General features: G+C 42.2%; 1 protein-coding gene across 1 annotated transcript; it reads left to right on the forward strand.

Moving 5' to 3' along the window:
* Positions 1 to 471, forward strand: LOC122320477. Its single transcript, XM_043208586.1, has one exon. The coding sequence runs from the start codon at positions 1 to 3 to the stop codon at positions 469 to 471; it is 471 nt and encodes a 156-aa protein (XP_043064521.1).
* Positions 472 to 17,355: the final 16,884 nt, after the last annotated feature.

Here is a 17,355-nt window from a genome sequence, read left to right on the forward strand (position 1 = left end):
ATGGCAACAACAAGCGTACTAGAGGCAATTAAGGTAGTGGACCTGGTGGAGATTATTCCCAAATATGAGGGGGAGTCTGGGAAATTAAATGGATTTATAGCAGCGGTGGAGCAGGTGCTTGGTCTTATAAAAGGGGAAGAAAGGTCAAATGTAGGACTTATAGCATTGAGGGCCATTAGGAGCAGGATCATAGGAGCAGCAGACAGGGTCCTAGATCTAGATGAGTCTGAATTGAATTGGGACCGTATCAAGGAAACGTTAACAACACATTTTAAGGACAAAAGGTCGGAACAAGACCTAATTATGGAGTTATCTCACCTAAACAAAAAGAAATTGGACTTAGACACCTTATACACGAAAGTGATGGCCCTGAAGAAAGCCCTTGTCAACCAAAATAAAGCCTCCGAACGGTGGATGATACTCAGGGGAGAGAAGCCGGATGGCCAGGACTCGGTTTTTCGTACCCGATGATGGGCAATTCATTTGGGCCAAACAATTTTGGTCAAGGAGACACAGCCATGTACCCAAGGCAGTACCGAAATTACCAGAATAGAAATTCTAAATGGAATTATGGTCAGCAAAATCGAGACAGACAATGGAACAATGATTATAATTACAATAATAACAAGCCCAGAGGAGGAAGCCAGTTAGCAATTCAGGCACCAAAGGACACGCAAGGTAGTGGTCAATCGAGGATGTCCGGGAATTCCAACTATTCAGGGCAATCATATAGCTGGAACAATTCCAGACAGTCTAATTTTTCCAAATAGAGGGGAAAAACAGACCGACAACCGGTGGACAGCTTCACAACATCCAAGAGGATGGAAATTTTCAACAACTAGCCTCGAACAACCAACAGGATATCTAGGGACGAGGAAAGGTCACTCCACTCTACCGTATTTGAAGATCAGAAATACCTCGGGAAAAATAGTTAAGATATTAATTGATACAGGATCCACTTTTTCGTTTATCCGGCCTGAATTGGTACAAAGACAATATATAAGAGAATTACGGGAGCCAATAAACATTAAAACAATTACACAATCCCACAAAATTTTGAGAGAAGCATTTTTTCCAATGTTCAAAGAACTGGGAGGAGTAGGGGAGATAAGAATGCTACTATTCAAATTTCACCAGTTTTTTGAAGGACTAATTGGAATAGATGGAATGGGATGGCTTTCATTCGTACAGAGTAAAGTTTTCTGATCGCGGTCAACTTGGTGGCCGCCAGTGCGATCTCTGTTTTCGAATGATTGCAAGTTGACACACAGCCTCCTCGTGGCACCTCCTGGGTAGCTATCTTAGCATCCGCTAGATAGTGAGCTAATGTGTGCAGCGATGTCACCCGGACGTTAAAGGGTTGAGCGCAGGGTTTGGAACCCGCCTCGTAAAAAAAGAAGCCCAGTGAAGACCAAAGCGAAAGCCTCGGATAGGATCCCCCCTTATGTTGACGACCACCGCAAAACGAAAAAGGACTACGATTTAAGGATATGCACCTGGAATGTCCGAACCCTTAATTGGGAAGGTGCCTCTATCCAACTGGCGGATGCCCTCGAAAAATTAAAGGCTGACATTACCGCCATCCAGGAAATGAGATGGACAGGACAAGGTTGATCCAAGCGAGCAAACTGCGATATCTACTACAGCTGCCATGCGGAGAGGCGCGAATTTGGATGCGGATTTGTAGTAAGCCGGAGACTTCGCCACCACGTCTCCAACTTCACCCCAGTGAGTGAACGACTGGCTACAATCCGCGTCAAAGCTAGGTTTTTCAATCTAAGCATAATTTGCGCGCACGCCCCGACGGAGGAGAAGGACGATGCTGTAAAGGATGCATTCTACGCGAGACTCGAGGACACATACGACCGCTGCCCAGACCACGACGTGAAGATTATCCTCGGGGACTTCAACGCAAAGGTCGGGCGCGAACGCATCTTTTACCCCACCGTCGCACAGTGGGCGATTTGGTCTCGCTAGCGGCATTTAATTAATAACTTCTAAGCTAAAATAGATATCTTCAGTCGGTTTTTTTTCACCGATCAAAGAAAAATCATACAATTTTTTAAGTTAAAAAAAAGTGTTTTTTTTAATACTTTTTTTTTTTTTTTTTAATTAAAAAAAAAAATATTTTTTAATTTTAAATTTTGATTCATTTTTATTTTTTTTTAACTTCAATTAATATATTCCATAAGCAAACATAATTTAAAAATGGCTAGAATTTTATTCAGAATCATCGGAATCAGACGGCGGCATAGTAAAAATACTAAAATATACTAAAAAAGAACCCTTTTTGCTACTGACATTGTGCCTTAAAAGTACCATAGTTTGAAGGCTAGCAGGCACTAGCAGTTCATATTACACACATTGGACGCCACTGATTCACACTTTCGGCTAATAAAAGAGTTAGACTGAATCCACTTGAATCAGGTAAGTTCTTCTCCACGAAAGACAGGTGTACGCTAATCTGGGCTCGTTGTTAATACACTGAATTGCCACTACGTTTTATGAGCTACACATTTATAGACCGGTCACAAACATTAATTTTTTTTTGTAATGCATACCTTGAAATTAATAAAAAACCAAACTTTTAATAAATTCACTAATAATTGTAAATTTCCGAGGAACTTGAATTCGATGCGCGCAAACAGGTAAAATTTTGTAAAGTTCTTTGCAAAATCATTTTCTGTGTTTGTCCGTTCACAGCTGATGATCAGCTCATTGAGAGCTTTTAAAATGCTTGGATAAATTTAATCAAAGTATCTATTATCGAATTGTGAAAAAAATCATCGCTTTTTGAAAGTTGAAATTTGAATTAAATGCCGCTAGCGAGACCAAATCGCCCACTGTGCGTCGGTCAATTCAGCCTCCATGAGACCACCTCGAACAACGGTCTCAGGCTGATTGACTTCGCCGCGGCGGGAAACATGGTAGTGAGTAGCACCAGATTTCGGCACCTCAACATCCACAAGGCCACATGGCTGTCCCCTGATCAAAAGACGCGCAACCAGATTGATTACGTTGTGATAGACGGAAGGCATGATTCAAGTGTGATGGACGTGCGTACGTTTCGTGGAGTCAACATTGACTCGGACCACTATCTTGTCGCAACCAAGATACGCATGCGGCTATGCCGCGCGAAAAACATACGCCCCATCACGCAACGAAAGCTTGACGACACAAGACCGGAGCATCTAACTGTCGGGATGAAAATGGAAATCTGGTTACGGATACGCAGTGCACGCTGAGGTAATGGAGGGAGCATTTCTCCAAGCTGCTAGCAGGCGATGATGGCAACAATCCCGCCATTGGAGGAAGCAGCCCTATACCACCAATCGACGACAATGTGGATATACCACTACCTTGCCATGACGAGGTCCGAGTTGCTATAACGCGGCTCAAAAACAACAAAGCAGCTGGTGCTGATGGACTGCCTGCAGAGTTGTTTAAGGCCGGCGGCGAAGAGCTGATAAGGTGCATGCATCAGCTCCTGTACAAAATATGCTAGAAGAAAGCATGCCCAACGATTGGAATCTCAGCGTCCTTTGTCCTGTACTAAAGAAAGGTGACCCGACGATATGCGCCAACTACCTGGGAATCAGCCTGATTACCATCTCATACAAGGTCCTATCGAGCGTAATATGTGAACGACTGAAGCCGTATACCAGCACACTGATTGGACCTTATCAGTGCGGCTTCAGACCTGGTAAGTCCAGCATAGACCTGATCTTCACATTACGCCAAATCCTGGAAAAAACCCACGAGAATAACATCGACACACACCATCTCTTTGTCGATTATAAAGCTGCATTCGATAGCCCGACGAGGAAACGCCTATATGCCACCATGTCTGAGTTCGGTATTCCTGCAAAGCTAATACGGCTTTGCAGAATGACATTGAGCAGTACCATCAGCTCTGTCAAGGTAGGAACGAACCTCTCCGTACCTTTTAATACCGTTCGAGGTTTCAGACAAGGCGACCCCCTGTCGTGCGATCTCTTCAACTTCGTGATGGAAGGGGTACTGCGGAAAGCCGGTGTACATCGATCTGGCACAATTTTTTATAAAAGTGTCCAGCTCCTTGCGTATGCCAATGATATTGACATCATTGGCCGCAGCAAGCGTGATGTCACTGCTGCATTTTCGGCTATCGAAAAAGGGTCGGCAAAAGTGGGTTTATCGGTAAACGAGGGCAAGACGAAGTATATGCTGTCTACAAGCAGGGAGGCGCGGCGCCTAGACTCCCATGTAGTAGCGGACAGCTATACCTTCGAAGTGGTCAAGGCAGTGGCGTAACTATAGGGTGGCAGAGGTGGCCAAATGCCACGGGCCCCCGACCCAAGAGGGCCCCGGCTCAGGAGGCTGCTAGCTCAGTTTTTTTATGTTCTATGTGTTGTAAGAACGAGTGTATTTTATTTGAATTGATAATATAAATATTAATATTTTAAGTTCTGTATCTATATAAATGTATACAGTGTCCGATAACTACTTAAAGGGTTTAATAAAATGACAGGGCCCCATCAAAAAAATTTGCCACGGGCCCCAGAGGGTATAGTTACGCCACTGGGTCAAGGAGTTCACGTACCTTGGCACTGCCATTAACACCGAAAATGACGTCAGCCTGGAGATCAAGCGAAGAATCACACTGGCCAATAGGTGCTACTTTGGTTTGAGTAAGCAAATGTGCAATAGAGACCTCTCTCGCCGAACAAAACTAACACTCTACAAGACACTCATCCTACCCGTGCTTTTATATGGCGCAGAAGCATGGGTATTATCACTGACGGATGCAGCAGCGCTTGGAGTGTTCGAGAGAAAAATTCTTCGCAAGATCTTTGGTCCCGTTCGGATTGGGGACGACTTTCGCATTCGGATGAACCACGAGCTGTACGAGTTGTACGACGACGTGGACGTGGTCCGGCGCATCACGATACAACGTCTGCGCTGGCTCGGCCACGTTGTGCGTATGGATAAAGAATCTCCAGCTCAGAAGGTGTTTGAAGCGAGGGTCGACTACGGGCGACGACGAAGAGGACGACCAAAGCTCCGATGGAAGGACCAAGTGGAGGAGAACCTAACTGCACTGGGAATTTCCGATTGGAGGAGGCGCGCGAGAAGCAGAGGCGCCTGGAGGGAGACGCTGAGGTCGGCCAAAACCCGAATCGGATTTGTAAAAAATACCCCAAGGTGTTTCATAGGGAAGGGGATAACTTGTATTTCACGAATGCGGTCAAACATCAAATAAGAACGAAGGACGACATCCCGATATACGTTAGGCCGTACAGATATGCATTTAAGGAAAGGCAAGAGATAAGGAAACAGTTGGATAAACTACTGGATCAGAAAATTATTAGACATAGCCATTCACAATGGAGTGCTCCGGTTTGGCTAGTGCCAAAGAAGAAGGATGCATTGGGAGAGAGAAAATGGAGGATGGTAGTGGACTACAGAAAGCTTAACGAGAAAGTAATCAAGGACAGGTATCCACTTCCAATAATTAACGATGTGCTAGACAGAGCAAAATACTTCTCATCCCTGGACTTGGCAAGTGGATACCATCAAATTGAAGTAAAGGAGGCAGATATTCCGAAGACAGCCTTCTCGGCAGAAGGCGGTCATTTCGAATACGTAAGGATGCCGTTCGGACTGAACAATGCTCCGGCGACCTTCCAGAGATTAATGAACAACATTTTCGGAGAATTGCTGGGGAAGTGTTGCCTAATATACATGGACGATATTATGGTATATTCAACATCCCTAAAAGAACATATCACAGACCTGGAAAAAGTCTTTAAGAAACTCACAGAAGCCAACTTCAAGCTGCAACTGGACAAAACGGAGTTTTTAAGGAAAGAGGTGGAATATTTAGGACATGTAGTTACCCAGCAGGGCATCAAAGCAAACCCGGGAAAAATTGAGGTAAAAAAGAAATTTGAGATTCCCAATCCCAGAAAACAGATCAAGTCCTTCCTAGGATTATTGGGGTACTACAGGAAGTTTATAAGAGATTTCGCAGCCATAACAAAACCAAAGACAAGGCAGTTGAAAGGGAAAAAGGCCGTACAAATAGACGAAGAATATATAGAAACATTTGAGGTGTGCAAAACGTTATTGTGTAACGACCCAATATTACAATTCCCCGACTTCAAGAAACCATTCATCCTAACTACAGATGCAAGCAATTATGCAATTGGAGCTGTTTTATCCCAAGGGAGTTTGGGGATGGATAGACCAATAGCATATGGTAGTAGAACATTGTCAGGAGCAGAAGTAAATTACGCGACAATAGAAAAGGAAATGTTGGCCATTATTTGGGCGATTAAACATTTTAGGCACTACCTGTTTGGCACCAAGTTCAAGATAGTGACAGATCATAGGCCGTTAACCTGGCTTATGAGCATCAAGGAGCCTGATTCTAAGCTAGTAAGATGGAGACTCCAAATGTTAGAATACGACTATGAGATAGTGTATAAAAAAGGTTCCTTGAATGTAGTGGCAGACGCGTTGAGCAGGCAAAATGCCTAGAAGTTCAGGGGAAGACCTACAGCTTGGGTTTCCTATATCGGAGAAGCCATTGAATGAAATTAATATTCAGATAGTTATTGAGGAAGGTGAAAAACCAAAGATAAAGAAACAGATTCCATTTAGAAATAAGCTAAGAATAACCTGGACAGAAAATATATTTAATGAGGAAACTATTGCCGTAGATTAAAGGAATTTTTAAAACCTTTTGGTTTGGACAATAGCATTATTAGTACCAGATAACTTGGTGATAACAATCCAGGATGTATATTGCAGGTATTTTGCGTATAGTAAGCTATTTAAAGCGATTAGATGTACAGTATTATTACGAGACATTACAGAAAAAATCCAACAGGAACAAATCATTAAGGATTATCATGAAAGGAGTAATCATAGGGGAATAGATGAAACTTTAGCCCACCTAAAAAGAAGGGTATTCTTCCCGCATATGAGACAGACTATAGCACAAACAATTAATACCTCCGATAGCTGTCAAATACAGAAATATGATGGAAACCCACACAAGATTAAATACAGCTTGACAGAAACTCCACAGAGACCCTTGGAAGTAGTACATATAGATTTGTATTTTGCTAACAAGAAAAATGTATTAACCATAATAGATAAGTTTTCAAGGTACGCGTGGGGAAAAACGATCCCAGCAAAAGAAAGCATAAACATAGTAAAGGCGATAAAAAACTTTATGGCTTTGTTCGGGATACCCAAAAAGGTAGTATGTGATCAGGGAGTGGAATTCTCTTCGAACTTGTTTAAGGACTTTTGTAAACACTACGAATTAGAACTGCATTCAACCTCATTCCAGCAGTCGTCGAGTAATTCCACAATCGAAAGATTACACTCTACCTTGACGGAAATATACAGATTAATAAACGAGGCAAAGAAAACAAATAGAATGGAAATCAAACATGAGGAGATACTAGACGAAGCATTCATAACATACAACAACGCTATTCATTCGGCTACAAAGTACACGCCACAGGAACTATTCACGGGTAGAACGCAATATTCTGAATAACATATCGTTTTACAACGAACATGATTATTTACAGAAAATCAATGCATTCCAGGCTGAATTATACCCGAAAATCAAGGAAATGGTGGAACAGCAAAAAAATAAAAGAATAGAGTCAGCAAATGCAAACAGGGAAAATCCGAACCCAGTAGAACCAGGGGATATAATATTTAGGAAGGAAAACAGGAGGGACAAACTTACTCCTAGATTTTCAAAACACAAGGTGCTGGAAGACAACGGGTTAACATTAACATCTACCAAACCCCAGAAAATTCATAAAGAAAAAATTAGAAGACTAACCAAACCAAACGAAAAATAATAATTACAGGTGGTCAATGACCATAGCCGAAGGAAGGAGTCTCGAGATTCGGGAGTTACAAGGAAATGAGCCTCTAGCACAAATAAATCTAGGTCCGGCAAAAATAATACAGCGCATAAGAACTTAATATATATTGTAAGGTTGCAAAATCATCAGGAAGCAATAGAGATATAGACACTCAGAGATGTAGCTGACGATGCAGAAACAAAAGACCTTGTGAGAGCGTTACAAAGCAAATTACAGATGATTAAAACAAGATTAGAGACAATATGCCCTAAGAAAAGGAAGCCGAGGGGACTAATTAATGGGTTAGGATCAGTTGTTAAGTCCATAACAGGAAATCTCGATGCAGAAGATGCATAAAAATTGGAGCAAGAAATAAGGAAAATACAGAGCGAAGAAGAAAGATTGCGAGAGGCTGTAACCTCGCAGGAAAAGACAGGTAACCAGTTCGGCATAATGTTTAAAAATTTGACAAAATATATTAATGAAGAACAAAGCAGGGTAGCCACGTTTATTAACAATTATAAGAATGGAATAAGCAAGACGTTTTTAGAAGAGGATAAAAGGATTTAAAGGTTAGAATACATAGACAGGATTTCAGTAACAGTAGATATGCTGGGACTAAACTTAAATGACGTTGCTGAAAGTTTATTGTTGGCAAAAATTGGATTGATTTCGAAAATTTTTATTTGACAAACATGAAGCAACCAAATGCATACAAGAGTTAGAGGAACAGGGCATTCAAATAGCATCAGAAGAAAACATTTATGAGTTCCTAGAATTTAAAGCAATAATGAATGAAACAGATTTAATATTCGCAATAAAATTACCAATGGAATACCAAATGGAACATATTCTCTACATAGAATAATAGCATTACCTATGAATAAGACAGAATTTGTAATAACGCCAGAATATGTGGCAATGAATAATGAAGAAACCTACTACTGTAAAAATAAATGTCAGCAAGTAAGAAATTTATATATATGTAAAAACGATAAAATTGTAAACCAAGTTACTGAAAATTGTATAAGAAAACTGATCAGCGGAAAGGAAGCGGATTGCGAGACGAGAGATGCTGGGCTCAAAACCAAGATTTTTGAACCGGAAGAAGGGTATATCGCCATTTTGCGTACGGACTGTGGATAGGAGAGGACAATAAATGGATCAGCGCTAATCACGTTCAACGAATGCAGGACTATGATAAATAACGTCCAGTACGAAGCAACAGAGAGGCTTGGCACAGCAAAAATGAATCTGGATATACCACACATCGGAACTATCAACAAGAATAGAACGACACAAGAACTGGGAATTCACGAACTAAAGATGGAAGATATAGAAACGAAACTACAAATCAACAGACTACAAATGGGAACCACTATACATTCAACAGCGACATACTCGATGTTAATCATAATGTTGATAGTGTTGTTGGCCGTGGCCATTTTCTCAAAGAGGACGACAACCTTCACACCAACTTCACCAATTGCGACGTTAACACCAACAATTATCCACCTGCCACCTTCACATCAACCATTACTTCACCTGCTACCTTCACACCAACCATAGCTCCGTTATGGTCGGTAGTTCAGTCTGAGGGGGGAGGAGTTACCGCCTCAACTATTAGCCTCAGCGGTCCCCCACCAAAACCACCACGACTTTGATAGACGCCGCCTCAGCAAACACTTAAACGGCCACCCGATCGTCACGCAACCTCAGTAAACATTTAAGAGGCCACCCGATCGTCACGCCGCCTCAGCAAACACTTCAGGGGCCACCCGATCGTCCTATTAATAACCAATGCATCGAATTCCAAACTAATCAAAACAATAGCATCCGCTCCACTTATCCACTCCACTTAACTACTCCAATTGTACGACCCACTTCAGATCCTTAGAGTAAGCACTTTCCGTTAGATCAGAATTTTATGTTAAAATAAGAACCAACGAGTTGACAAAAGAGAAAACACAAAATCAGTCTGAATATTGAACTCAAACAATCCGGTCGTTTTATTCAAACATTACAAGTCAAAGTGATTCCCAACCAAAAATACCAATTCCATCTACGAACCTATTATAACTAGCGCACCTTGATGCATTAAAAAATTTTCCTATACCACAAAACTTGAACACCCTTCATTCATGCTTAGGATTTTTCTCATATTTTAGGCGTTTTGTGTTATCCTTTGCAAAAATAGCAAAACCTCTTACGGATTTACTAAAGCTATTAGGTCCGTTCCCCTTAAATGAAGAAAAATTAAGAGCGTTTCACTTGTTAAAGACCATTTTATCAAATCCACTAGTATTGGCCATCTTTAATTCTAAACGTGAGACTAAACTGTATACAGATGCTAGCTCGCATGGTTTGGTGCCGTCCTCATGCAGAGACAAGATGATGGCAAGATGCACCCAGTATTATTTTATTCGGGCAAAACTGATGCAGATGAAGCTAGGTATCATAGCTTTGAATTGGAAACCCTAGCGATTATTAACGCACTACGTCGATTTAGAGTCTATTTAGAGCATAGGCATTTTAAGATTGTGACAGATTGCAATTCGTTAGTGCAGAGTAGTGAGTGAGTAGTGAGTGAGTGAGTAGGAAAGCCATAAACCATAAGATAGCGAGATGGTCATTGGAGTTGGAAAACTATGATTATTCAATAGTACACAGACCTGGTGTTAATATGCCTCATGTCGACGCACTGATAAGACAAGTTCAACTATTAGATACACTTAGGGAAAGTAACGATAACGCCATAGAGCCCCTAGGGAAATCTGTAGAGAATATTGAGTATATTGATGATAACGTAGTGCTTGTAGTGAAATCCATAGAGAATAGAGAAAGTGTAAATAACGTTAATGAAAATAGGAATAACCGTAGGACTGTAGCGAAATTCGTAGGGAATAGTCAGAACCTAGGGAATAAAGTAGGAAATGTAAAGAAACAATTAGCAGACAGAAAACTTAGGAGAAATACACAACCAGTAAAGTAAACAATGACACCCAAGTAGAGATATTAGAGGACTACAATTTTTGCGTAGAGGACATTAAGGGTTATATACCTTCTTTGTCGAAGAAAAAGAGGAAAGTTCGGATTTTTTAGGTATGTAGCAAATATTTAATTACACGGATGTTTTAATTTTTTGATAGTACACTTTATTAACAATGTTTGTGCAAAATTTCGTGGAAAAATATTAAATAGTTTTTAGAGGGGGGCTGTTTCCCTTAGAGGCCTTTTTTTTTAGAGCCTTGCGGTGATACTTCCCCAGGTCGAACAGGTCAACCGAAACCATAAAAGTAAAAAAAATTCATTTCGGCGAAAAAAAGTTTGTGCGTGGAAAGTCGATCGTTGAAGCACAGAAAAATTTCATTACGAACATTTAAAAAAAAATTTGAAGTAAATCGGTTCAGTAGTTTTCCGCCAATCCATATCACCGCAAAGTCATTTTTCAAGAAACACCATTTCGAGATATTCGCGTTTAAAGTTTAAAGTTCAGTTTCGGGCCGCGACGAGGCGCGCGGTTAGGATCGCTGTAACTTTTTTTCTACTGCTCGAATCTTTATGAAAATTTGGGAAAATGTTCTCAAGGAGTTGTTCTTTAAGATAAAGCAATAAAAAAATTTTCGATTTTTTGAAAATAAAAAAGGTATATAACCCCTTAAAGACAGCTGGGGTGGGGAGTCAAGTAAATTAGAATTTCGAGAAAAGTCCATATTAGAGTTGATTAAAGGAGTGGGGATAGTAAGAGCAACTCCTAGAGATGTTGACCTGAAACTGCAAACTGAGCAGACGCGTGACCCTGAGATAGTTAAAATAAGAACAGATGTAGAAGAAGGAAATGGCATTTCTTTTGAATTACTAGATGACGTGATTTATTAAAACAACAGTGGTGAATCTTTGTGTCTGTATGTCCCAAAATGCATGGAAGAACAAAAAATTAGATTATAACCTAGCTGCTAAAAAATGTATAAGTGATTTAAAGAGAAACATCAACTCACATACAAAATTCGTTAAATTATTCCCAGTAAACAGTACACGTGAAGCAAAAGATTCATTTAGCAGGTATTTTGAATTTTATAGCCGCCCTAGACGAATTATTTCGGACCGAGGATCTTGTTTTACCTCTCTAGAGTTTTCAACCTACCTTCACGAGCGTGACGTAGAGCATATTAAGCTGGCCACAGGTGCACCTCAGGCCAATGGGCAAGTGGAAAGGGTGAACAGAATCTTAACACCCTTGTAAGGTAAATTATCTGAGCCAATAGAGCAAGCAGATTGGAAATAACTCCCAGTGTGTTATTTTTTGGTGTCCCGCAAAAGAGCCCCATAGTAGATGAATTAACAGAATATATTGAGGAAAAGTTCAATTTAGAGCAACAAGATATAGGTACAATTCGTTCAGATGCCAATAAGAATATTCTGCAGTCACAATATAAGAATTAAAAGTATTATAAAAAGAAACATAAAGCCCCATTAGAATATAAAGTTGGAGATTTCGTAGCTATATGTAATATTGATACAACACCTGGAATTAATAAAAAATTTGCACCTAAGTATCGTGGCCCGTATAAAGTAAAAAGAGTATTTGCGAATGACCGTTATGAAATTGTTGATGTCGATGATTGTCAATTAACACAATTACCATTTAAGAGTACAGTAGAATCCTGTTATAACGACTCCGCTTATAGTGTCCGTCCGGGTTGTGCGACGAAAACTCGATGGTTTGGTTGGTCCCCATACAAACTTATATGAAAGGGCCTCCGCTTAGAGCGCTTCCGCTTTTAGCGACAAACCGGTTATACGAACGAAATTTTTCAAGAAAATTGAAAAATTTAACCGGATATTGCGTCGTGCAGAAAAAAATACATTGCAATAGTGCCAAATTTAAGCATCAAAACACGCTGTTAGAAATGTATGTATTTATTAGTGATCGGCACCTTTGCTTGTGCGTAGCAGCGACACGAAGGATCTTACACTGTCACTACTCTCTGTAAGGCTGCAAACATAGTGCGCGCTGAGACGAAGATTAAGATGAAGACGAAGCTGAAGACGAAAAACAGTGCAAAACAATTTATATGAATTTGCTCGTCCGTAAACATAGTGCGGGCTTAGACGAAGACGAAGACGAAGACGAAGACGATACGCAAGTAATCAGCTTCAAACGGTGCAGTACAGTTTCTGAAGACGAATCGCTTGCTATTTTGCCTTTGTTATTAATAATTAGCGGTTCAATTTTTAACAGAATGTAATCAAATGTACTGATTTTCATTCTGGTGTACTTCACAAATTTTTTTTCATCTTTACACAGCTCATTAAATATATGATGAAATTCGGCGAACGCTTTTCTACCCAAATTAATTGGGTGAATTCTTTCATTCACTTTTTTGTTGTACTTTAATTTAAAAAATAAACTTTCCTCCAACAGCAGCTTATCATCTGATGCGAAATCCATTGAGACTAACATCACAAAATCGCAATAAATTCGTCTTGCACTATGCAACCTATTAGCTTGCTAGCAACGCAAACAATTCGTCTTCAGCTTCATCTTCATCTTAATCTTCGTCTCAGCGCGCACTATGTTTGCAGCCTTAGTTTTAGCTGCCGCCTTAACTACGCTGCTGCGAGATAGAGAGAGTCGAAGTGCAATGCCGACGTCGCACTGCGTGTGCAGGCCTCATAGCCTATTCCATGAGGTGTCCCGTTATATTTCTAGTTTTTTTTGCTTTTTTCCGAGTAAAACTAAAAGCGTAAATTCGGCTAATGCAAAATATGCAATGAAAAGCTCACTCAGTTTTTAGTATTATAAATTTATTAAATTTTTCGTTTTAATTAAAAAATTAATTTGATTTATTTTAAAAACCTATTACGAAGACGGCAACCATAAATAAACAAAAAAAAAAAAAAAATTTTTTTTGTTCCGAAAAATCGTCGATCCCTTGAAAGTCGCTTTAACCGGATTCTACTGTATATTAGAACCAGCAAGATTGAAACATTAATCAAACGCTGTAAACTATACTATATTATTACTATTGTAGATCGAGGTCGATCTTATAGTCAGGTTAGCAGAATGTAAACATTGTATTATTTTAAATACTAAGTATGGCAAACATCGATATTTATAAGTACAGTAGAATCCGCTTATAGCGACTTCCAAGGGACCGACGAGTTTTCGTCGTTATACCCAGAAGACGCACTAAGCAAAAGGATATAAGTGTATAAGTCTCTCTGGGGACCAACCAAGCCATCGAAATTTCGTCGCAATACCCGGACGGACACTATAAGCGGAGTCGTTATAACAGGATTCTACTGTATATAGAATAAGAGTAATCGATGTATAGTGGAGAGTGATCGAGGATATGGTCACTTAATAAAGAACAGAGGAGCGAACAAGAAGTGAATTTAAAAAGACTAAAAAGTGGTTACACATGGTAATAATTTATTGTCTTCAGTAATTCATAATATATTTTTGTTAAATAAAAAATTATAATTAAAAATTTCTTGGATGGAAAGTCTTATAGAGAATTGGATGCTCTAGTTATTAGAGCTCACTAATCCATCCAAAGAGTTCTTAATAATCACAACACGACTTGCAGTATATTGGCAAAGGCTCGTTTTGGCCGTCCGCCTTTGCTTGCCAACCGAAGACTATTATCAATTCTATTCAGCTCAACCCAAGGACGACAGCTTATCACGCAAAGCTCCAGGTCCAGAATAGTATTTCCAAAATAGTTTTCGAGGATACGGTAAGCCGTGCCATAAAAAAGCCTGACTACCATAGCAGAGTCGCCCGCAAAAACTTCTTATTTCGGAAGGCAATAGACAAAAGCCCCTAACCTTTGCTAATGAGTACATTTCCTAGCACAATTCTTTTACTTAAAGCTAACATAAGTTGGAAAATCATAGCGGCCACGCAAATATTGTAACGAACTGCTTTTTTTGCTTTCGCTCGCTACGTAAAACGTGCGGCTAGCTCAGTTGAGTTTTGTGTGTTCGTCCCACCAAATTTATTGTAGCGTGACCCCAAAACCAAGAAATACGCAGAAGTTAGGTTAGATTTAGAATTATACGATGAGTTTATTGATCGTAGATTTACAAATTAATGTTTGATTTTGGCTCTGCTCCCTGGCGACTATAACGCCCTCGTTGACTGCGGTAGTGGCTCCCACGTCGACTTTTACGGCGGCACGCCTTTCGTGCGTCCTCTGCCTTGCCGAGTCTTTCGAGCACCGGTCGCGTACTAGGCTCGCTACGAGTCTCTCACAACTTGGAGGATGTTAAGCAGAAAACCTTACTTGCAGGGCTAAGCAGCGTTGCCTGCAATCAACACTTTTCGCTCCACCGTGGAGTTCGGTCGGGATTTCGTCGGTCTGGGCCTCGGCAGGTCCTCACTCTCGTGTGGACCGACTCCGGGCACCTTTCGCACAACTCCCTCGGATTTCCGTCGTCTGGCCCTCAGCAGGTCCTCAATCTTTCACGTGAACCGACGCTGGGTATCTCTCGCACAACATCCACTGGATCTTCGTCGGCTGGCCCTCAGCAGGTCCTCAATCTTTCATGTGAACCTCCTCCCGTCACGGCTGAGAGCTCCTCCAATCTCAGCACCTAAGTCTCAGCTTATGTAGGCTTCCCGTCGTTGGGCTTCTTGACTAGGGCATTTTGACTGTCGAAAACTCCCAGCGCGCGACTCCTTTCGATCCTCGTTTCAAATTCGAAAAAGTCTCCCGCGTAGTATTTCCCGCGCACAATCGATAATTCCTATCTATCGATCGTGGCGTTGCCAACCCTGGCCCAGCGCGTCCCGGCAGACGTACGTTTTGGGCAGCTGACCTTCCCTTCCCACCACGGCCAGGCCGGCGACGGGGACCGCGACACTCGCGGGGACGCCAGTAGCTGGAGAAACGGCGACGAGCGCCGGTCCACGGCCTTCCACCACGACCTGCTGCTGCCGCTGTTGTTGTTGCTGTTGCGGCTGCTGCTGTTACCACTGATGGTGAAGCACTCGTTGCTGCTGCTGCTGCCGTTTGTTGTTGCTGCTTCCGATCCTCATGTCGCTGCTGCTGCTTCTGAAGTCATTCCTGCTGCTGCTGAAGTGTCCGGCCGTTTTTTTTCCCTGCCACGGCTTGTGTATACATACCCTCCTCTAACCCGCTTTCGCGCTCTAATGTACCCTCCTCTGTCCCGCTTCTCGCGCTTCTAGCACGATCGCCAATGCACGTGTGTGTGGGAGGCACTGCATCGATACTCCGTATCGTCCTCTCCCTTTCTAACGAAACACACGTACAGTGTGCCCCCGCAGTGACGGCCGTTAATTATTGTTTCTCCTCAGATGTGCTTGGTTTTAACTCACTAATGAACCTTAACCTTTCCTCTTTGCCACTCAGGCAGTGCCACACATTACAGATTACTGGGGAAACAAAATTAACAATCGTAAATGGCCCGTCATATTTGGGGCAAACTTTGCCGCGAAGCCATCCACTGCTTTGGACAGGTGGTGCTCCTTGGCCCAGACCTTATCACCAATCCTTGGCGCCCATGGCCTCCTCCGCAGGTTGTAATGACTTGCCTGATCCTGCGCTGCCTTTTCCATGTTACGCCTGACGACTTCAAACATTTCTGATAATTTCTGTGCGTTTTCCGTTGGTGTTTGCGTGGCTTTGCCGGTCCCGAGCGTGTGCTCATCGTAGAGAGCCTTTGGTAGCCGGGGTTCTCGACCTTGGGTGACGAACGCTGGCGAGTACCCAGTGGACTCCGCTACACTGGTATTAACCGCCAGCTGTAATTCTGGCCATTTTTCGTCCAATGTCCTCTGGTCGGCCCCTGCAAACTGGGCGATCATCGTCTTCACGGTCCTATTTGCCCTCTCTGTTGGGTTTTCCTGGGGCGTGTATGGCACAGTAAACTGGTGTCGCACACCCAACTCTTCCAGGAATTTTTTAAAGGACCTGCTGGTAAATTGCACCCTGTTATCCGTGATCAGGATTTTCGGTACGCCATACCTCGAGACGATTCTCTCCCTTATCGCCTTCTGCAGTGATTCCGTGGTCGCCTTCCGCATCGGCACCAACTCGGTCCACTTCGAGAATCGGTCCACCGGCACGAGCAGCATTGCATTCCCGTGTTTTGACCGCGGCAATGGCCCGACGAAATCGGCACACACTGCCGACCACGGCTCCTCGGGAATCTGCGTCAACATCTTGCCTGCCGCCTGCAGCTGGTTCGGCTTGTACTTCATGCAGCTCTCACAGCTACGAACGTAGGCCCTGATGTCCCTGTGCATGCCCGGCCAGTGGTACTTCGCAGCCACTCTTGCGATTGTTTTCCTGCTGCCCAAGTGATCGGCTGTTGGTGCGTCGTGATTTTCCGCTATCACCCTCTGTCTTGATCCTCTGGGTACGCATAGCTTCCACGCGACCACGTCCTCGTTCCCCGCCGTGTGGGGTATGTGGCTATACATTTGATCGCCTTCCAGCATGTAATC

The sequence above is a fragment of the Drosophila ficusphila genome, unplaced genomic scaffold, assembly GCF_018152265.1.
Source record: "Drosophila ficusphila isolate 14025-0441.05 unplaced genomic scaffold, ASM1815226v1 contig_580, whole genome shotgun sequence".
In the NCBI taxonomy this organism is placed as follows: Eukaryota; Metazoa; Arthropoda; class Insecta; order Diptera; family Drosophilidae; genus Drosophila; species Drosophila ficusphila.

Coding starts and splice junctions, on each gene's coding strand:
- LOC122320477 (XM_043208586.1), top strand. CDS start 1: ATGGCAACAACAAGCGTACTAGAGGCAATTAAGGTAGTGGACCTGGTG.